Source organism: Pogona vitticeps, chromosome 2, assembly GCF_051106095.1.
Source record: "Pogona vitticeps strain Pit_001003342236 chromosome 2, PviZW2.1, whole genome shotgun sequence".
Classification (NCBI taxonomy): domain Eukaryota; kingdom Metazoa; phylum Chordata; class Lepidosauria; order Squamata; family Agamidae; genus Pogona; species Pogona vitticeps.
Window position 1 is genome coordinate 84,874,970 of NC_135784.1, and position 26,372 is coordinate 84,901,341.

At 39.7% G+C, this 26,372-nt stretch overlaps 1 protein-coding gene across 6 annotated transcripts; it reads right to left on the bottom strand.

Moving 5' to 3' along the window:
• Window positions 1–65: 65 nt before the first annotated feature.
• Window positions 66–26,372, bottom strand: REEP2 (receptor accessory protein 2). 6 transcript variants are annotated; one of them, XM_020789862.3, is made up of 8 exons: window positions 26,118–26,300; window positions 25,388–25,460; window positions 17,187–17,263; window positions 15,780–15,900; window positions 10,915–11,028; window positions 10,479–10,626; window positions 9,475–9,635; window positions 66–8,413 (listed from the first exon to the last, which is right to left on the bottom strand). In XM_020789862.3, the coding sequence occupies exons 1-8, from the start codon at window positions 26,147–26,149 to the stop codon at window positions 8,339–8,341; spliced, it is 801 nt and encodes a 266-aa protein (XP_020645521.2). In that variant the 5' UTR covers window positions 26,150–26,300; the 3' UTR covers window positions 66–8,338. The 6 variants fall into 6 exon arrangements, with proteins under 6 accessions (XP_020645521.2, XP_078241659.1, XP_078241660.1 ...); XM_078385533.1 differs by lacking the exon at window positions 26,118–26,300 and adding an exon at window positions 25,939–26,065; XM_078385534.1 differs by lacking the exon at window positions 26,118–26,300 and adding an exon at window positions 25,746–25,820.

Here is a 26,372-nt window from a genome sequence, read left to right on the forward strand (position 1 = left end):
CCCAGGAATGGAGACTGATTCACTTTTATAGTACTTAGAATATTGAAGAGACAGAGACCAATATATATTTTGTCTACATTCCATATTGTTTTGGATTCCAATTTGTCATTGCAAACAGAACAAACAGTAGCAGCTTTGATACTGGACTTTGCTACACACACTTCTTCAGACATCCGTCATTCTCAAAGACTCAAAAGTTCTGATATCAAAGTTCATCTTTCTGGCCCAGAGTTTCCAGGAAAGGTTGATTTCACAGTTGGAACTGGCTGCTGTAAACTTTTTCTCCTCCTGTGGAATCCCACCACACATTTGGTCCCAAAAGTTTGGTCCCAGATTGCAGTCTCTCCATGGTTTGTGATCCTCTGTTGAGGAAGGTGGAGGTTCAGCCACCATTGTCCCAAAGTGGCAAATATTTAATTAAAGAGAATTTAAGGCTAGCTTGGGATATGTGAACAGGAAGAGAGACACAATCTAGTCATTATTTAGCTAGTGAGATTAAGTGTGGAAGCTATGCTAGAGGCTAACTGGAGGACTGATCAAGGTACATTCTGTGGCCTTCAAGCAATCTTTAACATACTTGCTGTTACTTCCTGCCATAGTCCTCATGTGATATGACTGCAGTTAGTACATAAAGTATGAAAATACTAAAGTAACCATGTAAATTAATGGTTCCCAAATATCTTTTCTTATTGGATCATAGTTCTATAAAGGGTTCAGGTCAAAATCAGGCAAATACAAGTTCCAGTAGAATAAAATTATCTAAGAGAGGGTTTCACCAAGCACTAAGAACTTGCAGAAGGTACACAGAATACTAGCTCAACAAATAATACTGGTGATTGCATGTGTACAGAATTCAAGGATTTCAATACATGTTCCTGATAAGTGAGCACAGATTCCAGAGCTTTTGCATATACTGTAGTTAAAGTTTGCTTTTAAACCTTCCTGTCATCCACTTTATATGTTCTAAACATGTCAGCCATAGCATGCTATACAGATTGCCATCTTGAGAGAACATTAGTTTCCTAAAGAATAGAGGGAATTCCGCTCTCCCCTGTAATGCAGCATCTTCATATACAGCAGTAAAAGAGAACTGTATGTTCTCTCCATAGGAGATCAAGGATTCTTCCTGCAAGATAACAGGACACAGGTTTTCTGAGGAGCTGAGGTAAAAAGCTTTTTTCTCAGCAGTTGTCCAATGGTTATGAAGTTTTTTCTGGATTTGGGAGGGCACAGGGAAGAAGAGACATACTTTCCAAGAAAACTTCCACTGAGGCAGAACAAAGGGAATGAATGAATCTTGGGATGAACTTTTCTGGGATAGCAGCATCTGTGCTAGACAGAATAGCACCAGTTACCAGTGCTGTGGGTATTAAGAACTCTGCAAGACTCAACATAATTACGTTTCTTTTGTTTTCTAAACATCTGGTCTAAGCAGGTAAGGTCAGCATGGTTAGTCGTGCACATCCATAACACCTTGACAGAGGAAACACTATGGAGAAGCCTTCAAGAAGGAGTTTCTTCTTGCCCATTGAGCTCCACAACATAAGGCTTGGTGTGCTGCAGCTGGCAAAATGGTTGAGAACATTACTCTCAACAACAGTAGGATATGGCTTCACTCAAGCTGTCTATTGACATATTTCTCTCTTTCTGTTTGCCCATACAGCTGACTCACCCTCTTAGTCTAAAGGAATCTAAATAAAAATAACTGGCTGTTATCCAATCTCTTTGGAAATCCCCTTTCCTTTTCTCAGTTTAGTCATCCAAACTTTCTGGCAGGACCACTTCTTGTCATTTGTTTAACAAGTTCCACTCCCTGACCAAGCCTGCCTTGCTCTGTGGTCAAAACATTCTTTCCCCTCCCACCCATGCAGGCAGTTGCTGTGTACAAATATTTCCCTGGAAAAATTCATGCAGCTTCCCCTTTAATGCTACCCTGGAAATTGCCTCCATCGGGCACTGGTAGCATGATAACAGTACTAAGCAGAGGTTGGTGGCAGGCCCCACGGAAAAAGGAACAGGTTCTTTCACTAAATCCTTTGTCTAATCCAAAAATAGAGCAGCTTCCCATAGTCCCACTCAAGTCAAAGTATGAGCAACACTGACTAGGCCAGATTACAAGCAGCTTCTGCCTGATTCATTTCATTCGTAAGAAAAACTTTAAAAAAAATTAAAAATGCTCTTGAACGTTGGGACATTGCTGATAGGGAGAGGCAGTATTGCATTTACATGCTCTTTTTCTAAAGGTCTATTATATGGGGATATACACTTAATGTACTGTATAATGAATGTGGATAAAACATGTGCCCCACCTCAGTTTTTAGAAATTCTGAGCATCAGTTTAGAAACTGTTCTATGTATGACTCTGGGACTTATTTATGATAAGCGTTACCCATGACTGGCAAATCTACTGTAGCAGCTCTGCTTGTGGCAATAACATGTCCTGGCTCTTCCTTACCCCATACTGCTTGGAATGCTTCAAAATCGTTAAAATCAGCTAGACTAGAGACCATGGCAGTATGAGGAAAATGTGGCACAATCAGTGGGTGTAATAGTCAATTACCCCTCTAGAACAATTAATTCAGTGTTCTGAAAAACATAACCGCCACAATCTGTGTTAAGAATGACAGACACTGGGGCCAGTGAGCCACTGAAGGAACCAGCAAAAGGTGCTATAGGACCACCAGGGAAAAGGCTTAAAATACCTGTCAAAAGGATTAAGACTTTTAAGTAGTTTCAGCCAATCTTAGTTCTTGCCCATTTCTTGATGTTTCACTATTGTATGGCTAAAGTATGCTACCTCTTGTCACTTCTGCCTGCTCAAACAAACAAGGAAAATGCTGGCATTCAACATAATGAACCAATATTCATGGCTCTACTTCTGATCAGCCATGCACATTCAAATGAATCACTTTGAATGTTTGGAAAGGGATGACAGTCAGCAGCATATCCTTTACAAAACAGTGACCCAAGAACAGAAGAACTAGAACTAGCGTAGGTTACAGTAATTCTGGCTAAAGGTGCCAGAAAAAACACAGACTATAACTTTTCGAGCTGAGGATCAACTGTGTATGTACTAACAGTGGAACAGGAATGCACTGGCAGTGGGCAATTTGTTCCCAAATGAAAACTTCTATAAAACTCCAGTGCTTGTATTTGCTTAAATCAATGGAATGTGATTCAGCCACAAAGAAAACCATAACCCCTCTGTACCCAAACTTTCTATCTAAAGGTAATACTATTTGTTAATAACATTAACATCCCAGAGAGTTCCTACATGCTGTGTCTCACAAGACTATGACACAAGGAAATGGAAACAGAAGACAAAAACAAAGGGACTCTTCCTACAGCAAGAAGGAAAAACATCTTACTCTGAGCCAGAGACAGGCAATCTGGCACCCTCCACGTTTTGAATCATAACTCTCAGCAGCCCTAACTACCACTGCAAGTGATTAGGGTCAATGGGAGTGGTAGTTCAAAAGGCACTAACTAGAGGATGCTGGCTAGCCTTCTTCTGCTCTAAACAATGTTAGAAGGCACTCTTTTGCCTGGGATGGAAAAGACCATAGCGATGTGTTTTTGGAGATATATTTTGCCCCTGGAGAAACACACTACAGCAAACCATATAGGACACTCAATCCTCCAATAAATAACACAAAATCTATGGTCACTCTACAAGCTTCTCCCACCTCTGTGTATTCTCCTACTCTGATCCTTGCCACCTTTTTGTCCTCAATCACCACAACAGAATACAGCCATGGTAGACATGCAGGAGCAATAATGTAATATTATTGTAACCCCTGTAGAATTTGAGGTTTCCTGTATGCCAATGAAGCTGTCCAATATTATTTACGTGTAGTAGTGTTTTACTATGTACCTAGAGCTCGATGACTAAAAGATCTGAATTCTTCTACCACTAATTTTCTAGCAAGTTTGAGGTGCACACAGAGAAGTTAAAGTAATAGTACATTTGGGTTGTCGTAACATTTATATGGTGATTTCAATCTTCCCATGATAGTCCAGTTGTTAGCCATCTTAATCACAAAATGATTATGAGTGCAATCCTTTACTAATAAACATGTCCTATGTACAAAGTGTGCATAGGACTGCAGCCTTATTGTGATAGTTTCTTGAAGATACCAGTAGTAGCAGTCAGAGAAGAGGAAAAAACTACATTCCAGGTCTATAATTCCCCTAAAACAGGGTTTTAAAAAGTTATAGTTTAAGTGATACTTGCTAAAATCCTGTTGCTTAGTGCAGAAAATAACACTAAAACAGGCTCACTGAATTTGGTGAGTCAACTCCAGAAATTGCATTGATTCAAATGGGCCTACTCTAACTGCAACTTGCTTTAGCATACTAAGTAATGATTAGAGTAGGCCCATTTGAGTCAATGTGATTTATGGAAGAGATTACTCATTTAATCCCCATTCAACGGGCCTATTCTAGTGTAATTTATTATGCTACGAAACAGGATTTTGGCCATTGTGTGATATGAATCCTGTGGTCTGTCATCTCCCAACCCATGTACACAGAAGCCACAAAGGGGGAGAGTGATCAAGACCACAGTGTGTGGAAAGACCAACCTGCTCCTCCCATGCTATTTTCTTGCCAAGAATTCTTCCCTTAAACATGCAGTGATACAAATGAGAGCTTCCTTCGCAAGTAAAATCACAGCTGAAAGGAGTGTTTCAGTGTTTCCTCTGTCACACTTAATCAAGATGGCAGTGTGGGAGGAAACAGTTAAATGCCCTTCCTTCATGCCATGACCTTCTTGACTACTGTTTATACTGGGGAAGCATCTTCTGAACATCAAGCCACAGATTTAACATTTCATGTACTTTGGTCTAAGTTCATCATGAATGAACTTGACTTCAAACACAGAATTTCAACGTGGGTGACCTTGTTCACTCCAAGAATCATGTCAGACTACTCTTTGAAGCATGAAAAGGAAAGACAGCCATGTGAAATATTTTATAAGAAACTAACATTCCTTGCAATTTTCACAAAGCATTTTTTTAAAAGGATGATGTTGGAAACTATGTTATGACAACCAACTGGAAATGCAACATGCAGCTGTTAATAGACACTAAATCAGATCTGGAAAACATAAGCTACCAAGCAAATGCAACTCAGCATCCAAATAATAGGCGCTGCCATATGTTTGACTTTTTCAGCCTCCATTTTTACCACCTAAGGCAGGCAGCAAAAACTAGGCTGTTCACTGAGACTGTGACAAGTAAGCTAAACACAACCTATTGATATGAATTTTTTGAAGTAGAAAATATTATAAAGGAAAGGAAACCAAATGTGTCAATACCAAGAAGTGGTACATTTAAAATAATCAAAAGCTTCTACTGAAACTCCATCAGCCCATTCACCTGATGTGGTGAGAAGACAAGTATGAAAATCTAGAGTAAGCTAATTTAAAAATATGTAGGGAATATTGTTGGAGCCAGTTTGATTGGTATAAAGGGTCAAGTTATCCAGCATCATACTTTCCGTGGATTGCTGCAAGCACTGCTGATGGCCACTGCCAAAAAAACCTATGTTCTCATTTAGAATAATGTTGCTAGTTCTGATCTCAATCCATCACCTGCTATGCAAAATCACCGCCTTCACACAAAAATTACACAAAGGATCCTGGGAAGAGTCCAATATATGTGCTGTGAAAATGCAAGTTGATATGTACAAACAAAAAACACAATGTGCTATTAACCAGAGACAGCAATTTGATAAGATAGTGCTATGTCCTTGGTAGAATAGACTGCTCTTCCCTTGGCAATATTACAGAAATATAAAGGCCTCTGTTACAGTGAAGCCAGCATCTAAATGCACTTTCACCAGTCATATGTTATATATGCTTGGAACTGGTTCATATATAATCTCTATTCAAGCAGAACTGCTCAAAACTAATAGCACAAAACTAGAAAAGAGTGAACAACTGTGTGAAATCTGTTTCTTTGTTCTCACACTCAGCAAACCCAAGGCAATCTTTCAACTACTAAAATGGCTAATCTGAGATTTAGGGTCAGTATCTGTGACAAATTACAAAATTTCTGTTATCATTTGCCAAGTCTTTGGCTAAGACAGCTGCTGCCAGGAAAAACAAATGGGCAAAAATGCTGTGAAGCACTCTCTTTGTTCTTGCAGAGGCTGAACTGCCAGGTGTTAAACTAGAAGTACAACACAAAAGTGCAGATGTGTAACAGAACTGTGAAGGACTGAAGACATTAGTACAGTCAACAGAAATGCATATGTAATCTTAAGGACAGGTCATTTCTGCCTGTAACTATACATCCTAAGGGAGTCAGCTTAAAGGTGCAATCCTCAAAGCATGTTTATTAGAAGGAAAGCCCCTTTGAAGTTAATGGAGCTTAACATTTGAGCAAACTTGTTTAAGGAGCAGGAAATATCAGCTTGCAATGGGGAAAAAAGGAGGGATATAATCCGCACAGCTAAAGCAGCTGCAAGATCATTTTGCTGCACAACCAAACTCAATCCATACTGTCACCCATTCCAGAGTCCTCTGAATAAATTGACAACACAGATTCTTCTTCATTATATCCATTCAAGCAATAATCCCTTGTGAGAATGGCTGGGGCTTTCTAGAGCTTGTGTAACAAGGTTCTTACTATCTCCTTGTGGAACCATAAACCCTGTTTATTTAACTGGGCAACCTATGATTCATACAACAGCTCAATGGAGCTTGTGGTGGGCACTACACTCTGCAGTCTGAGGATTTTGACCTTTGTAAATAAGTGTCACTGAAAGCTGGTTCCTTTAGCATCAAAATCTCATATATTTTCTCCAGCATTTAAAAGGCTGGTTGTTTGGCACATAGTCAGAAAACAAAACATTTACCATAGGAAAACAGAAGGTTAATTATTACACTGTTTGTAACATCCCCACACCACAGTCCTAGATGAGGATAGTCATATCCAGCTATGTTCAGCTGGCTGGTGGTTTTTCAGCCATTTACTTGACTGCAGTTCAACATAAACAGCAAATTCCGATTTTTAGAAAACACCAAGTGGCTTTAAACACCATGTGATATTGTTTCTCAAGCTAACCAGAGTTAGCAGAAGTGATAAAAGAAAGTGGTGGTAGGTATGGGTAGTTCCTGAGAGCTGGGTCGTCTTTTCCTATGTCTACCCATACAATCGTTAAGAATGTCACAAACACTTCCTTTATTACAAGATGCCATTTAGGAAAGTTCTCCAAAAGGATGTTATTTTTTTGCCTCTGCACTATACTACACTGATCAAGCTTTTAACTTATATTCTCAGTGCAAATAAAGCAATATTAAGTACACAGCAGAAGCCAGAAACCATCCAGCTAATGGCCTTTCAACTTCTTCATATGTGCCTTTCCCCAACAATTCTTACCAAAACCAGACTGACCTGTAAAATTTAAAATGTGAAGGCAACTTCAAAGCAGGGGCCAAAAGGTTTGGTTTGTGAGAGAGCGACTATTCAGGATTCAAATTCTTTGAAATACTGCTCTATGCTCAGGTGTCTTCCACATTCTCTTCCAACCATGGCCCTCTTAATCATTCAAAAATTCTTCATCTTCCTTCCTGCCTTCTTTCTACTCGGAAAAACATGCAGACGTTTTACTCTTCCCAACACCTACCACAAGCAAAATTATAACACTTCCATCTGGGCAAAGGATGATGCTTAGAAACAGGCAGCAGATACTAGCCAAGATGCTGGCCACCCACAATCTTTTTTCAGCCTCCTTCAGTCCTTGCTAAAAAGCCCTTACCCAAAGTCACTGTCACCCCACTTCAGTTGTTGCCCATGAAGCAAATCATTAGGCAAACCAGTATTTCTGTCTCTTTCTCCTTTCAAAGTAAGTTTGGATGACACTGTTTTCAGTACCAGTCGCTTCATGTCAGGCACTTCCTACCAATTCTCATAGCAGCTACAGCATGACATCCAGTGAAATGCTGAAATATTATGAGGAGCTCCCCACTTCCAGTTAGAATTTTGGTGGCACAAGTCTTTTGTTCCCCAGCCTTTCTGCCAAAGATGGCTCTAACCCTAATTAAAGAGATACTTCTGGCAAAGAATTTCCCTATTAGGGTTGCACAAGGAGAGGAAATCCCAAAGCAACAGGCTATGTACAGATTAGCATTCTCTTCACCACAATGATGAAGAGGAAATAATTCCTGAGGATGGCCATCCTCTGATCTGTGTGCCAAATTTCAGTCACCCTCTTGCCCTGGAATGAACTCTACAAAGCAGTAGCTGTTATGTACATTATCTCAGCTCTCTTTCCTTGGAGAGTGCCCCTCAAAGTGACAGAAGAGCCCTGGGACAGACAGGCTGGGATGTCCTTAGGCTGACTCGCCAGCAGTACTGGAGCCTGTAACTTTCTTCTTAGGACGGGCTTTCACAGTCTTTTGCGGGGGCTGCAATCCAAGAGAAAAATTATGTGAAATTAGTTGCAAATGAGAATAGAATACTGCTAAAGAAAGAAAGAAAGAAAGAAAGAAAGAAAGAAAGAAAGAAAGAAAGAAAGAAAGAAAGAAAGAAAGAAATTGCTTTCTTCAACTTTTCAATGTGCTACTGATTCCAGAAGAGGAATACCACTAAAAATACTGATTTATTGCTACACGGTTTTTAAGTCCTTTACATCCTATTAGTACAATTAATGCTCAAACACCATTATTGCCCTCAGCCTAAGTAAGTCTACTCTGTGGCAGCAGTAACAGAAAACTTCATGTCCATGTAAGTATTAAATGGTCAGGACATGTAAGTAGGATGTGTCTCCTCCTTCAATAAAAGTTAAGAGAAGATAATGAAACAAACTCCAGTCATCTGGATCCATCCCATAGGCCAAAGAAGATGTGATACTGGCAGCCATCTGTGTACATTCATCTGTTTCATTCATGTATCTAGGAGGAAAGTGCATCATAAGGGTAAAACTGGAAAAGAGAGCAGAATCTCCCTTGCTTCTCTTGCCTTCCCATGCTTCACAGGTCAGCTCAGATGGATAGTTTGGATAATGAAATGTGATTAAGGGTAAGGCAGAATATGTTCATTCTGTTCTCCTCATCCCTTCCTAGTATTTAAAATTAGGCATACACATCCCACATCTTGCTTCATACATGAGCAATGCAGACACAGGAAAAATAAATCAGTGGCTGATGCCATCACATCTTTTTGTCCTTAGTAGTGTCCCAGGTATCTAAGATGAAAATATAATGGTCTCGGCAAAGCAGAAGACACAAATACTTCTTTACCAGTTGATGGTACAGTGGAAGGACAACAAAGGCAAACTGAAGCTGGTTCTCATGGGAAGGTATGTGCTCTAGGCTGAAAAGTCACTGTTTAAAAAAAGACTAAATGCAAGGCTGAAGAACACAGGGAACAAGGCAGGAGCTTCAACATATTCCCACACTTTGCCCATATTTTCTGGCAAAGCAATCACCCAACTGCAGGTCATGCAAACAATTACATGCATGCTCACCTCTGTCTTTGTCACTTTTTTAGGAGCTTTAAGACTCTGAGTCCGTTTGGGAACTTTGTCTCCTGTGTCATCGTCCAATGGATCTGTTCTGGCATCAGTGTGGGCTCCATTATATCTTTGAGGCACAGGCATCTCCTCTGATGAAGAGTAACAGGATGCACCTAAATTAAAAACCAATAGAAGGGCTCTCTCTTATTTTAAAATATAGCAACAGAGAAAAATGCAACCCCTAACTCTCAGACCTTTGGAGACAAGGAGGACAAATGAAAATAGGGTGAGAGTTAAACTCTCATGGTCAAGCTAGACATTATGTTAAACATCTTCAATACTGTGCTTGGGATTCTCCACTACTTTTAATCTCTTTTTTAACTAACGGCATCAGTAGGTCTCTCTCCTTGATCTAGAGTGGTGTCACATCATGAAATTAAGTCTCTCCTTCATTCATTTCTTCAGTGTTGGGGATGTAATTTAAAGGGCAGACTGAGTGTTCAGGCAGAAGGGAGGTAAAAACATGTTATTTGCCAATAACTTCCCCCTTCTAGCAGTTTCTCTTTAATACTGTTGGCTCAAAAGAAGCTTGAGAGACAGTCTTCAGAGAGAAAAGTAGAACTAATACGTGTTAGACCCTTTCATGCTTCCATTTGCTACTTTATATAACTAGGAGGACTCGTGTTTAAAGGAATGAACATGCTGCCATCATACATAGTTTGACCCAGAAAACTTTTTGTTGCTTGAACAGAGTGAATTCCTTCCTCAACAGCATATCCATTGCAAATCCAAGTACTTCATGTAATGTGATTATGACAGTATCTGTTATTAATTAGATAAATACAATATTTGAAACAATAATGGCAAATGCTTTGAATGATTTTGAAAATGAAATTACAACATGCAGTCCTTCACCAGGAAATAGCAGCAAAGCTACAGGCCACTGAAGCTAGACACTTAACATTTACCTCAAGGCCTCCTGCTCTCTTGAAATAACAGAAATTGATGTCTTATACCTGAATCATCAATGGTTTCAAGAAGGCCAGTAGGAGAGGTGCGCATGTGTGGCTCAGGGCTCCGTAAATGCACGGCATCGTCATCCCGAATCAAAGTCAAGTCCTGCATGCTGAAACTCCGTAGTTTTTCAGACAAAACTCCCTGGCCCTTTAAAACATAGTACCTAGTTACAACTATCCAAATACACCATACCATTCAGAACACATCACAAGGGAAATACTGGAAGAACTGCCCATAGAAGATATGAGGGGACAGGATGAGAACATATGACAGACACAGGCTGGCCAGAATAAAATCCGTTTCATATATAACCTGATTGAATAAACACAGCAAAAGCCAAGTTGTAGAAAGGAGGTGTGTGAAGGTATATGGTACCAAATATCAGCACAGTGGGATTGAACAGAATAGATATTGCACATAAGCATAAGGACTTACCTTTGTGGCTGCTGTAACTGCTGCATTTGCTGCCAAATTTAATCCACGCTTTCCAACTCGCATCATTGTTTCATAACTCTTATCACGAGCCTGGCTGATATACTCATCAATTTCCTAGGATTTAATTGGAAGAAGGGCACACAAATAATTAAAAATTGTATAAGAGTCTCCCTCCATCATGAGATGCACTCACACAATAACTTCTAAGCCTTCCAAAGTACAGAAAGTTCACAGAATATGAATAAAAAATAGAAGAAAACTTTTCAGATTATGTTCTCAAACTATCCTGTATCAAGAATAAAATCACTGTGATTTTTTTTCAAATGCTCTAGTAAATTTTTCCTATTCAATGACTACAAACTAATCCTGGATAGTTTGCCTGTGGGAATTTAAAAAAAATCACCCAGAGAGTATCAATGTGTTCTTGAAAACAAGATAAAAACTTACACTAATTTGCCATATGTTATATAGTTCTCTGGCTCTATCAAAACACAGAAGAATTCAGCAAGAAACAATAATGAAGAAACCACACACCTCCTACTTCTAGACTCATTGATACAGAATATAAGCAACTCTGTAAGTGTGCTTAGCTGTGCATTGTGTAGGTGATACTTTAAAATCAATTTCCATGTGCTAAACCCAAAACAAAAACAGGAGTATTATGACATGTAGTCAAGACCTAAGATTATGTCCCTGTTTGATGTGCTTTTTGTTTCATCTAATCTGAAAAGGATTAAATCCTGGTAAACTTCAGTTACATAAACTAGCTGTTTTTCTTTGTGGTCTCTATGGATCACACAAATGAATGTTGCATATGTGCAGACCTTATTCCAGAACATTCTACAGCTAAGTATGTGGGTGGTAATCTCACCTACACCCTCCCTCACACGTATAAACTTGCAACCAGGCTAGAAGCCCTCAGTTCGTTTTTGTCTGTCTTCAGAGTGCCACTGAAACGTTCCTAAGCAATTTTTGTGAGTTTTTCTCTTATCTTATTACCTCTCTTTTCTTATTCAATTGTTGTACCTTTTTTCAGCCTATTTCGTTTTAGTTTTACTTTTCAGTTTACCTCTCCTGTTTCGTCTTTGTCTTCAAAAAAAATCAAAGCTAAGGCTTTTTCTCTGGGAGCAATCTCTCAAAGCTGCAGAACAGGTGGTTCAAAATCAATCCCTCCACAGAACTTCTGTGCCCATCATGAAGCTATATCATACGGTCTCACCAACACAGCCTACTCTTGACACAGCAGACAACAAGTCATGACAAACTTCCATTACACTAGTTGTTATTCACAATTGCTGCTGTTTTGTTATTTGGCTGCAATCCAGTCATTCTGTTTTCATAAACTGTTGAATTGAATAAATTTTAGAACATAGTATTTATCTTCATTATTTAGGTACATTTCAGTTGGATAAAGGACATGAAGATACCCAGTGTGGTGTAGACAGAGCGATGGACTAGGACTCAGAGATCTGGATTCGGATCCCTGCCCAGCCATGGAAATTCATGGGGGTGGGGTAGGGGGTCAGAACTAATAAAAGCAGTCCTTAAATATCTTACTTACCTTGAAAGCCCTATTAAAGTTGCTAGAAGTCATTTCCAACTTGACAGCACATGATATACAAAGGACACAAATGGAATGCATAAAACTAACATAGCCTATTAACATTTGGCAAAACTGAGGAGCAAATTAGATTGGATGCAGGCATTCATGTTTGTTTCAGACATTACAGACCCACTTATGAACATAGTGGAAAGAGTAATGTTTATCAGGAAAGAATACAGAAACCTCCCTTCTCTTAGTTACCCATGCTCTTTCAGCCAAGGCACCTTTTCATAGCATGCCTCTGCTTCCAGAGTAGAAGAAGACACTGCCTAAAGACAGTGGCAGAGCCAAAGCAAGATAGGTTTCAGTTTCCCCTACCTGCATACCTTTTTCATTGTAAAAATAAGACACACATATTCTACTCCACTTAATAACGGTAATTACACAGCACAGATATGTTGAACAAAAGAACATGACTGTTCTCCTATCCATGCTGGCTCTAAAAAGTCAACAATAAATGAAAGATTAACTGACACAATAATATGTGAAATTCCATTCTTAACAACTGCATTGCAGCCTGATAAACACATGCTGCCTTGAAGAGTGCGCTGTGTAACATATTACTGTGACACAGACTTTATAATATTTTGTTTTGTTCTATGCTACTGGATTATGTCAGCTTATTTGTAAGGTTCATACAGTTCATACAAAGCTCTATGTGTGTGCATGTATTGATTAATTAATTGATTGTATCCAGTTATATGGAACAGAACTTCACAAACTAGATAATCCTGCAGACAGAAGAGTGGGGAAGAGGTTCTACCAATTCCCCACACCCTCGAAGCTCATTGTGCCTCTTAAAATTTGTTGTGATGGACTGTGAGCTGGTCAAGTACACTGTACAAATAGCATTGGGCAACACAGTGTGAACGAGTTAACAAAAATTGTAGCTCAAATCCCCTTCTTTTGGTTAATGGCCTTTGCTGAACCCAGTTTTTCTTTCTGATCAAAGAGAAATCAACCCTTGATCCAATTCTGTAGCAATGACATTTGATATGCTGTGAGTCATTTCAGTGCAATTTACTTGTGGGAAAGTTACATACAAATCAATGATGAATCCATACGAGAAAAAAGGCAGGTATAGACATTTGGATCAGAAACGAGCACTAAATCCATTTGGCTCATGTAAGTATTGCTATTAATATTATATTTGCTGTGCCAAGTCCAATGTTTCTCAATACTGACAGCGTAAAAAAGAGAAGAGAAAACTTCACTATAGAATATAAAAACACATGATTCCTGTGAATCATTTGTTTAAACCTCATCTATTATAAGTTCTATTACATTTTAGATATTCACACATAATACTGCATACTAAATAACTGAATCCTTTAATGGCTCTGTACACCACAAGCGACATGATCTTCTAAGGCAATAGTCAATGGCGTTCTTGAACCCAGCAAGTGAAGAACAACTGGACTATTTGGTGGGAAATCGCCATATCAACATTTTCTCATAACTGCTGCTGGTCATCTTACTAAGCTGTATTGCTCAGCACAGAGCTATTGTATAGTTAAAAACATGATAGCACAAAATGAGTTCCTGCTGAGCTCACACCCTGGGTCTATTCAGAAATGAAGGCGTATAAATTTCAAAAAGAACTTTTCACAGCATGGGGAAAGAGCACCAGTCTGGGAAGTTAGTCCTGGTCAATCAATGTTGGATAGAGCTAAAGCAGTCCTGTTCATAAATGACAACACATAAATGATAACAAAAGTAATCAATCCTGTGTCCCAGACAAAATAAGGTCTGTCAATGTTTTTTTTAACACTTTTAGATGCTGAAAGAATCATCAATATTGAATTGTCTTTGAAAGCATTAAACAGAAGACCTGCATGGTCCATATCAAATAATAAGAAGAAAGAGGTTATTCATTTTCCCATTGTGAGATCTGTGCATTTTGACAAGGAAAGTCATGGTCTAAGCATATATAACTCAGCACTTGTAACTCATCATGCCTGTATCACACACAGACCTTCAGCCAAATACAGAAAAGTAATATAAATAATCCTCAGATGAAATGGAAAACTTTTGGTTTGCGGGTCAAGCTTTCCTGAGGTAGCTACCAGAGAAATAATAAACTGTAATTCAGGAAATGAAAAGCTGCCTACAAAGAATATTTCATGGTACAACACATTCCCATTTTCTAGCTTAAGGAATATGACAATAGCCTAACATAATTTTTTGGAATTTCCAGACATGATCTGCATAAAATCTTAATCCTGCTGTTGTACATACAGGACTGTTTGCACTGGAACAGATCTCTTTTTTTTTCATGTTTAGCTATTCCAATTTTAAATATTGTACTGGTTTGAGTAAGACTTTCAATGCTTCCAAAAATAAAAAAAATTAAATGCAATGAGCTCCCTTAAACTATTTCTGGAAAAACATACTGAGAAGAAAGCAATGTTTCCATGTGTGGTGGCATGTCCCTAAAGTCTTGACATTAAAGCAGTGACATTTGAAATTATACCTCAATCCTAACATTTTGCACAGCATTTACCAAGGAAATTATATTCAATATTCCAGTGAACATTACTCTCTGTAGTTTCTCCTAGCACAGTGATACATCATTCACACTTAAAAATGTGTACTTATATGTGATGAGCTTTCACCAAGATATGCCTGTCATCTGGTAACTTTCTCTTCTTCTGTCTGTAAACTCACACTGAAAAGATGGGTGTGCTTACAATTTACTATGTGCTAAAATTTTATGAGATGATACAGAGTTGTGATATATATACTGCTAATTTCAGTGTAGCCCACATGATGTAAAAGTAACTGAAGTACCAGTAATAAATGCTGAAAAGCAGGCCAGGATACAAACTGGCCTATGGCTGGGTGGAACATGCCTCTGAACACAAATAACAATGCCTAGTTTCCCTGATTGTTGCAAACCCCTTGAACCATATCAATAGCTGCTCCAAATAATTCCCCAGACTCTTAAGATACAGCTTTTCAGGAGGATGCAATAAAGAAGGGGGAACTTGTAGTGTGCATGCAGTGCTATGTATGGCCCTTTCGATCACAATTAGGAGCTGTCAGCTCCAAATTAACATTCAAGTTAAAACTAAAACAGTCCCACATCAGGCTGCAAACTAGGGATTCTCCCTTATTCTGTAAAATAAACAGTTGCCATGCATTCATTATAAGCAGGCACAGGAGTGACGGCTGTTGCTGTTGTTATACTCCTTTCAACCTAACTAAATTTAATGTCATTCAACTTTCAGGACCAAGATGTAGGGCAATCTAAAGGAAGTACCTTCTCCTTATTGGAGAGCGTTGGGTGAACAAACTTCCTGTAGAGGACGCTGGAACCCTTGGTGTAAGGAGAGAGCAGCCAAATCACAAATGCGATTTTCAACTCGAAATAAAAGGGAAACCTGAGAGAAATGGAAAAGTGGGAATCAAGCTCAAGTCAGAGACAGAGAAAAAGCTGACAGTCCAGAGAGTAGTACAGCTGAGACAAAGAGAGAAGGAGAAAATAGTAGAGGAAACAGAATCAACATGACAAGGCCAGCTGTGGAAAGGGCCACACATTCTACTGCTGGGAAGTACCTTTCTGAAGTCTCAATTCAAACATCATCTATAGCTAAAATAATTCCATACTCTGGGTTACTGCTCAACCCTGGAAATACACATCTGTGTGATGGTAGTCTTACTGATAATCTGCTAAAGAACTATAGGTAAAGGTAAAGGTTCCCCTTGACAATTTTTGTCCAGTTGTGTTCGACTCTAGGGGGCGGTGCTCATCCCCGTTTCCAAGCCATAGAGCCAGCGTTTGTCCGAAGACAATCTTCCGTGGTCACATGGCCAGTGCGACTTAGACACGGAACGCTGTTACCTTCCCACCAAAGTGGTCCCTATTTATCTACTTGCATTTTGCATGCTTTCGAACTGCTAGGTTGGCGGGAGCTGGAACAAGCGACGGGAGCTCACTCCGTTGCGTGGATTCGATCTTACGACTGCTTGGTCTTCTGACCCTGCAGCACAGGCTTCTGCGGTTTAGCCCGCAGCGCCACCACATCCCTATAGACCACCATAATTTAGGGGAGCAAGACTGGCCCTCTACTTGAGAATCACTGATACTATCAAGCTAGTGCTTACCCCAACCATTTTATGTCTTCTGAAGAAGTTCGCTGCTAAATGTTTTAAGACAAGTTACTGGCCACTTTACATTGCTATCTTGGCAGGATTACAGCATCATCTCACTTCTCAATACCTAGTCAGAATATGTCAGTCTGCACAATATTCTCCTTAAAAGAATATTATGATAACAAATGTTTGCAAAGCATGACACGTATGGATGGCATGCCTCGATGCCAGAAACTACAGTATTATTCAGAACTAAAATCCTAATATTCAGAGGTTGCTTCTAAAATTATTCCACTAGGTTTCAGCTTGAGTTTTGAAACAAGAACTCCAAACTTCATTTGTTTTCTCTCCAAATCACAGGTAAAGAAACAGAGCAACTATATATTTTTACCAACTTCAGATAATCCAGTACAAAACACAGCATCTGATAATTTACAGTAATAGGAAATAATGTTTACAGATCTTAGGGACACAGAATCTGAATACTTTGACAGCGCAATTCCAGATGACTAAAAGAGAATAAAATTTCCAGCAACTCTACTATTTAATTTCTAACAATTGGCAGAAACCTTACCAAGAGAGAATGATATCTGTAAGTGTCTCTGCTGTAGTGAAGAAGGCAAACACAATCCAGTACATCATCCACTTGACCTGAAAGAGAGCCAATCCCATTAGAAATCAACTGAACAGCTTGTGGGGGATGGGGGAATGTGTAGCCTGCATAATTAAATTGTAAACTGCCCAGAGAGTGATTTAAGCACTATGAGACAGTATATAAGCAGCACATTTTGCTTTGCTGAGCACCGAGACCTGCTTTAAAACACATTCTTGACTGATCCCAAATCCAAGCATTTTTAATAATTTAGCATATGATTATGGCAATGACAAAATATCAGCAGTCCAAGGTCTGATAGCCACTGCTGATCTCGCTCAGACCTATCCACTGTCTGATTAACAGAGATTTCAGGGGACAGTGTCTAAGATAGAAATTATATCTTGAATCTCTTCCCACAAAGATTTTTAAAAGCCATAAATACTGTATTTTTATTCAATTAGATGAACTAAAGTATTTGTACTGATCCTTACTAAATAACTTATGCTGTTATGAAACATAAACAATGCACATTTCAACTGTCTCTGTTACACGATAAGATACATCATGTGTAACATCTGCACTGATAGTATCAAGGAATCTAAGTACTGTATGTACAACAGCTTCTCAAATTGTCTATCTACCACATGTCTGTGGCTGGTAAAGCAGAGGGTCCATCAGACAAGGATGGCAGGAGAAGCAAGGGCAAAAGTATGTGCACAGGAGTTCATTTACATACCACAAAATATTCTCTAAAATAGAGACAGACAGACAAACATTCACATGAACAGTGGAGGAAAAGGAGGCAGGCAGAAACTGGCTGGTAAACAATAGCCCTAATGGAATAGATGTCACAATGTTTTTTTGTCTTTTGTCTTTTCTTTTGTTTTTGCCTAATGGAACAGGCTCTGTGCTACCCACACCAACATGAATCCTGCATATCTCTTTTTAGAGGTGGTGCTTTTGCATAACATTTCCCTTTTGATGTTGCTTTTCTCCTGTATAAGGGACTCAAGACCCTGTACAAATGGTTTAAAGTATAGACAAATTATGAACACAATAGAAGTACTAGAAACCATACACATTTTCATTCTCATTCCTCATCCTTTTAACCTTTCCCAGACTCCTGAAAAAGTTGTTTGTAGGTTTTTTCTGCCTTGGTTATGCTGTGCACAGTTGTGATATTCACTAGGATCTCTAAATGGTTTCATGATGGGACTCAACACAAAAAATGCAGAATACTTGAGAACTGGACTGGGTCTCTGATTTCAGAGTTTGAGGTCAGTAGTTCAATTCCACACTGTGCCTCCTGGGAGGAGAGCCAGCCTATGTGCAGCCTTAGGTAAGCTGCAAAGTCTGAGAGCACTCCCAGAAGATGGGAATGATAAATCAATTCTGAGTGTGCCTAGAAAACCCTTAGAAGAGTCTTTGTAAATGGGAATCAGTTTGAGGTGGCTATCCCAAAATCCACAGCTTTTAGCAAGATGATGCTCGGGATGAGCAAGACTAAGCATGTCTATACTTCCTTAATTGTTATCCAGCTGCTCCAGAATAATCCCCAAAAAAGTAGATACCGTATATGGTGAGCTATTACTAACAGAGAGCTGGCTGAATAGTTCCGTGAGTTAGGTATCTGGCTGAGGAGCCAGAGGTTGAGCGTCCAATTCCCTACTGTGTATTTCACAAAAGCCAGCCTGTATGGCCACGGGCAAGCTGCACAGTCCCAGGATGCTCGCCAGAGGAAGGGAATGGTGAACCACTTCTGAGTACTTTCTAACCCTGGAAAGGTATGACATAAGTTAGAATTGATTTGATGGCAAACAGTTACTGTGTTTACCAAAAAAAAATAATTTTTGCTCCAAAAAACGCATTACGACTTATTTTCAGGGGATGTTTTATTTTACAGTCATGTCATTGTCTTCTGGTTGCTGCACAATGGTGGAGGGTAGGTTTTCACTTAACTGGAGCTTATTTTTGGGATAGGGCTTATATTACAAGCTTCCTGAAAAGTCATACTAGGGCTTATTTCCAGGTTAGGTCTTATTTTCAGGGAAACAGGGTATTATTATCAATATCAGAACATTTTTCCTGATAAAAATGCACTATAAGCCAGCTATTTTAACACAAGAAAAGAAATGACACTATCTACTACATGTTATTTTGCTATAATAAAACTCAACATCAGCAGGAATGTTTTTAAAGGAAGGTTAAGCTCCCTTTTTCTGTATAATTTAACTAGACTGCTGAGCTTAAGAAAGAGAAGCCAGCTCCCCCTACTGTCCAGTAAATTGCAAGCATTATATTTTTAAAAATCTTGCTTTTGAAATTGAGTATGCCAAGAGGCTAAAAAACAGATTCTTTCTGACAGTCACTTTAAACATGCAGATCCTAACCTCAATGATTTACTTTCTTACAATGTAACACTTTAAAGTGTCACTTTTAACCACTTCGCCCAGAGTGTATTACAGTTAAAAACAAAAATATCTTTAATAATGAACATAACCTGCAATAAAATATTCCAGTCTGCCATGGTTCCTGTTCAGGACCCCATTCACTCCATTCTTTTCTCTCAACATCTGGCCACTGTTCTGTGGGCTACTCAGGAGAATCCTCTGTTAAGGCTTATTTTCCCTTTTTTAAAATGTTTTTCTGCACAACACAGGGCTCCTGTAAGTCTGCTGAGCCTTCACCCAGTCCACAGGTATTGCCATTTTGGCTACCTAAGCAACAGCAACTGAATACTGGAAATAATATATATGATTTGATGTTCTTGCTTTATTCTTTTTAATATTTAATATTTATACAGATCTCCTCCCTATACAATGAGAAGAACTTTACATTTTCCCACCCTAGTCATCCTGTGGTACTTCATTTACGTATTTTCAGCACCAAAGTGGTTATGGCTACTACCACAAAATGCAAAGCATGCCTGTTGTTTCAGTGATTATGAAACTGTGTTCCAGGGAACATAAGCTCATCAGGAGTTCCTCAATAAGAAGATCAGTAATGGGAGACCAACTAACCTGAAAAGCAGCTTGCTACAAGTACCAAATAGGTAACATGCAGCCACAAAGAAGTGCTGGGTGCATTTTAGTGTGCATATAAATAATGAAGAAACTTGAAGGTACGAAATTACAGAGTGGATTTTTGCTGTAACAGGCTAACATGGCTACCACTTACCCCCAGAAATGGATAAACATTTTTCTTCTTTGTACAAAAAGAGAGAAGGTGGTGATGTGAGAGTAATATTGCAAGTCTACAGTGAAATGAATTATACATCTGTAAGCTTTTCTTCCTGTAAATCTGCTGCCCAATTTACACACTCACACAGAAACTGACAACAGCAAAGTAGTTATATTGAAAACAAAAAAGGGCAGCAAACCACTTTGAAATAATCTCTCTAAACTGAAAGAGGAAGCATTAAAATATCAAGATTTTTATTGTTTAATTGCTTACTGGTGTAAGCAAGTATGAAGTGATCACACTGGGGCAAAAATGTTTGACTGCATAATTTGGTCTGAGACAGCAGTCACTGGTGCAGAAAGACATATTGGGGCTATAGCAGGAATCTTCAAGAAAAAAACCTGGTCTGGTGTGCAACTGCTGTGAAGAGGACAAATTCCATGTCAGTGATCATCATGTGATGATCAAATATAAGAATGCCAATGTCATGCCTCTGTACTTTCAGCCCAGTGCATTTCAGAGAATATTGCAGATATACAGAAGATGCAGAAAGAGTCGACCCAATTAATAAAGGGGCCAGAGCAACTCCTCTGTGAGAGACTACCTTGAAGACTTTCACCACAGACAAAAGGTGAGTACACAGAATTGTATAAAATTATACATGGTGTGGAGAAAGTGAAAGGTCCTTTCATAACACTAGAACCAACATTATATAAACTGAATGATGTGAAAGGCAGGACAGATAAAACATCGTTCCACAAGTATTTCAACTGTTGAATTTGATAGTACAAGATACAATGATATTGATTACTATAAACCAGAATGATTTTAAAAGGAGATGGTACAAGTTGACTCAAAAAGATGGCTATCAATACCTACAAATCACAGTGCTTCTATTATCTCCACTATTAGAGAAGGTAGTATTTTGGATTTTAGTTGCTGGGGAACATGAGCAAGGAAGGTGTTATTGCCATTAAGTCCTGGTTATAGGTTCTGTTATGCTTTTTTTTTTACATCTGGGTGGCAACCCCAGGGACAGAATGCTGGACTTGCCAGATCCATAGTTTGATCCAACACAGCTCTGCCTATGCTCTTATTTCTGTCTGCTACCCAGTGAATCATCATCTGCTCCAATTATAAGGTTTATCCCCGAGGAAACAACTACTATTCATGGTTTAATCATAGAGGAATGGCCCAACCTGAAAACTATTATGGAAATTTTGTTGTACAGGACAGAGGGGGCAGTCCTGACCAGATACTTCCATCCCACTAAGGTTTTTTAATCTGGAGGCCATAATGCAAATACTATCTGCTAAGAAGGAATTTAACTCTTCCTGCTGCACTGTAGTCCAGGATGACATTTCTCCTTCAGCTTTTATTTGTGCTGGGAATAAATCCCACCAGTTCCAAGTAATGATAAGGCCATTAGAATAGTTCATCCTGAAATCCTAAAAGATCCAGATAGCTTTTGAACTGTCTTAGGGGACTGATCCTGCCCAGCTGGTCTGTCAAATCTGGGTGGTCCTAAAATTCGGAATTTACTCTGAAGGTTGATATGACAGTTCCCAGATGCTTCCACATAAATGCTTCTACGAAGGCAACCTCTGGCCCATAGACCTTATTGGTGGGATAAGCCACCAATGCAATTTGCAATCCAATTTGCAAAATCTTGCAATAGTCTTCCTCCTCTGTGAAGCCCCATCTCCTGTGATAACAAAGGTTCTACCCTCACCCCTGTTTGCCTCCTTAATGATAAGCTAAACAACACGTGAAGAAAATTATCTATGTTCAGTGATGGGAATAAAAGGGGGGGCTCCTTTTTCACTTACTTCACTTTTTAATAGGCTACAAAGGGCACGGAAAGTTTTCTCTCTTGTGTAAAAAGCTTGGGGCCAACATGTTTTACATGCAGCCTATTCCTGTTTGAACCTACCTATAATCTATAATCTTCACTGATGACACTATTTTATAACTTGCCATCAAAAAAGGTTAAGTTGGGATAAACATGGGACAGGATACTTTCTGTAACAGCTCCCTAGCTGTGGAATACCCTTCCTAAGAATATTAAATTACCCTTGACTGCTGACACCCAAGACTATCTTCAAGGAGCTTGGCACTGTGTTAGTGTTTCTCCACTTAATCCTTAAGATTAATGACAAATACCTGAGGACTGAATTGTGTTTGTTGTGGAAGATGGTAGTATCTGCTGTCTTAAAAAGGAAATAGTAGTAAGACTACTGCTGGGGACTGAAGCACTGTGTGAAGCTTCCCTGTTTTGGCCAAAGCAATGGAGCAATCTTAATTTGTCCTGAAGAATCAATCAAAAGGTCTATTCTTATCTACCATCTCATTCCTCAAAGTGTTCTTCCAAATTATTTCAGGAAGTCAACAAAAAAGGCATGAAGGCAATAACTCTCCCAAGCTGGCTGCTCTCAGGTACTGGTATTCAGATGTAAGCTACTTCTGATCGTGGAGGGCTTTTTACCCCACTGTAACTAATAACCATTGATGGAACTATCCCCTATTTCTCTCTTTTTAGCAGCTTTCAAAACCATGAACACTCAGTGGCCATGATCACCCACACAGCAGAGAATTATACAGTTTTATATAAAACTTTATTATATTAGACATTCTATTTTCAGTACTTTTTCTAACAACCTTTTGCAGAGAATGTGCCATTTTTTCCAGTCATTACATTCTACTGGATCCTTTTATTAAGCTATTAAAGAGAAATCACAGAAAGTGCAGTTCTCCATGAAACAAAGGTGTGTGTTTTTGCATCACTGGGCACTCAGAGTGAATACAGTTCAGTATTTTGCTTCAGATTCATTTACACAGATCCACTTCAGTCTGTTATCTATTTGAAATTCAGAAAAAACACTAGCTTGGCCACTCTAGAGTAATTTGTGCCAGAAGGAAGCTTAGAACAGCATGATTCTGTTGATCCTTAAGGACTTCTGGCAGATTTCAGTACCATCAGCCATAATACTAATCTAGACAGGTTGTGTGCTGTGGCTACAATAGGGCCTTGATTTTACTTTATTTTATTAATAAGTTACATTGATGAAATGCCTTTCCTTGTGGTTCTCCTCCTCCTTACTTCATCTTCATAACAATCCTGTGAAGTGGGTATGGCTGGAAAAGTTAGATTAGTCACCATCAGCCAACAATATTCATGGCACTGTGGAAGCCTGAACCTGGATCTCCCACATTCTAGTCCAACAGTCTAGCCATTACACTGTATTGTTTACTTTCACATCTTGTTAACTTTATTTGAGAATGTTTAATTTATTATTTTATTACTATTATTGCATTATTTTATGCTTCCTTTGCTTGTTTATATGCATTTACATTAGATTTGAAATACTATTTTAAGACTGGTCTAATCTATGCTCTTGCATACAGCCTGATCAGCAACAAAGCAATAATGCACGCACGCACGCACGGATGGATGGATGGGATGGATGGATGGATGGATGGATGGACGGACGGACGGACAGACTGCAGTGGTTCCATTCTGACCTGATCAGGCTTTAAAAGTGGACTGAGAAACTGGTAACTACTATTCTTCCTTATGGGAAGTTATCCTTTAGGACTCTATTCTATTTGTAAATCAATAGGAGAAGCTATTAGGAGATTTGACATGCCATGAATATATTAATAACATCAATACAGCCGTGGGCACTTCAATTATGGAGTCCCATTTCGCAGGAAACTTGCAGAGCCAGATTTTTAAAGGCCCCAAAGATTCTTATTTCATGAAACCTTGGTCTTCTACAGTGAGAGATAATATTGCAGAACATTTCCTGCATTGCTAACTTTATTCTTTAGGAGATAGTTTTAATGTAGTTTTATTGTTAGTACATTTCTGAATTTTCTTAATTTACACTGCATTTTCTTTTCTTTCCTTTTTTTTGAGTAATCACAAAAAGTACAATGAAAGCTGGTGAATAAATTTAAGAAACAACACTCATTTAAAAACCATAAAGTGGGTGTACATAAAAGTCTTTTTAAAGAAAAGTACGGCCATTTAATATTTTATATACATCCTTCTATATTTTCAAATTCAATTCTAGAACAAATATTAGAAGAGAGCACACCTTCCCTGCACTCCTTCTGGTACCAGTTTTTATGTATTTCCCAAACACCATTGTGCTTGAACTACACAATATCCTCATCTCTCTCTCTCTCTCTATGTCAGCACTTCCATAAGTGACAAAGATAACTTTTAAATTTTAACACTGAAAATTGAATTGGATTTTAAAATAGCTTTGTTGCTTTCGATTTCTTAATAGCTTTCAGAATTTGCTCATTTCATGCTCATTAATTTCTCACCATAAGGGGGAAGATGCCCATCATTAGACTAACCAGAATTTCTAGTGACTACAGAAGTGAACATTTGACATTAAAAAGCAACTTCCAGCTTCTCATGTTTGTGCAACTTAGAAGTACAGTTCTTAATATGTAAAAAATCCAGTTTCCAGGTCTGTTGAAGGGTATGCAATAAGACAATGATTTGTGTGATCTATGCACATGACTAATATTCCAGACTGGACCACACTAGCTGTAACCTTTATAGCAGAAAAGACAGAGGTGATGCAAATCATTTGGAGCAGCAGTGAGGTGAAATCACCAAAGATGCCCAGATGATAAAGCACAGCTTTTAAAGTAAATTGGGAAAGCTCCTCAGAAATTTCACACAAAAAGTTTGTGTTTAAATACGGCTACAACAATCTGTTAGAACTTTAATGGATTCAAACTGAAATAATGATCCGTCCACAATATAAAACCCATAGGATATGCAAATTACTTTTTTTAAGCATTCCACGCAAAAAGTAACGGCATCATAGTATTATTTTGGAAGGTAATCCCAATTTCTTGCCAATATACACAACACGGTTAGCATCCTAGCTAGTGCTGGAGACAAGCTATGACAGGAAGAAGGCAGTACTGTACTGTAGAGTCTTAAAGCAAGGACAGAGCAATTGCCGCACACTTACGTATTCCTTCACATTTTTCGTCTTCACAGCTTTGTAAGAAGAATACGCAGGGTACAGGGTACCAAAAACCAGCCTGGAACAACAGTAAAGGGGCAGGGGAGGGATGGCGAGGGAGGGGGGAAAGGAAAAAACCCGTCAGATTTTTCTCCCCCTCATTCACCTACGGAGTTCTGCCAAGCCCTTGGCCCCTTCTCCCTCGCCCGCTCGCCCGGCTTTTCCCTTTCGGCTGCCAGCCCCAAAGCGGCAGGCCCCACGGCTTCTGCTGACCACCTGCAGGCTCTTCCCGGCCTTCAGCCGCCAGCCAGACGGCGCGGACAACCGGCAGCCCACATACTATACTGAACAGCAAGGGACCCACACAGTATAAAGGCTGACGGGGCGAGGGAGCCTGAGAGTTCAGGCGACGCCCCTGGGCTGCGCAGGTCATCCGTCCGGGTTCAAATCCGCTGGGGGTGGGAGCGAGGTGAAGAGGCGCCCCCGCTTCCCACCTAGACGCTGCCAGGAGGAAGAGCCCTCGGAGGGCCCCCCCCTCAAAGCTCACGGGAGAGCACCTGGGAGGGGGACGACGACGACGGCGACAGAGGCTTCTTCGGGAGAGCCACCCGGCCAGCAATTTCTCTCTCTCCCCCACCCCACTCCCCGCAAATCCCCATCCCCATCTTCATCCCGTTGCCTAGCAACGGGAGAGAGAGAGAGAAGGCCTCCCCGCCCTTCCCCGCCGCGCGCTTACACCACCAGCCGGGAGATGATCCAGGACACCATGGCGAGGCGGCGGCGGCTTCTTCGGGGTGTGTGTGTGGGGGGAGGTGGAGGAAACGGGGAGAGGGCTTTCAGCACCGGCAGCACCAAGGAAAGAGAGAGAGAGGGTGCTCTTAAAGGGCAGGTTCCTGCAGCAAGCGTGGCCCCGCCTCGGTTCCTTAAAGGGGAGGAGCCGCCGGCAAGTCGGAGGGAAAAGGGCACCGCGCCGCATCACCGCCGTCTGGTC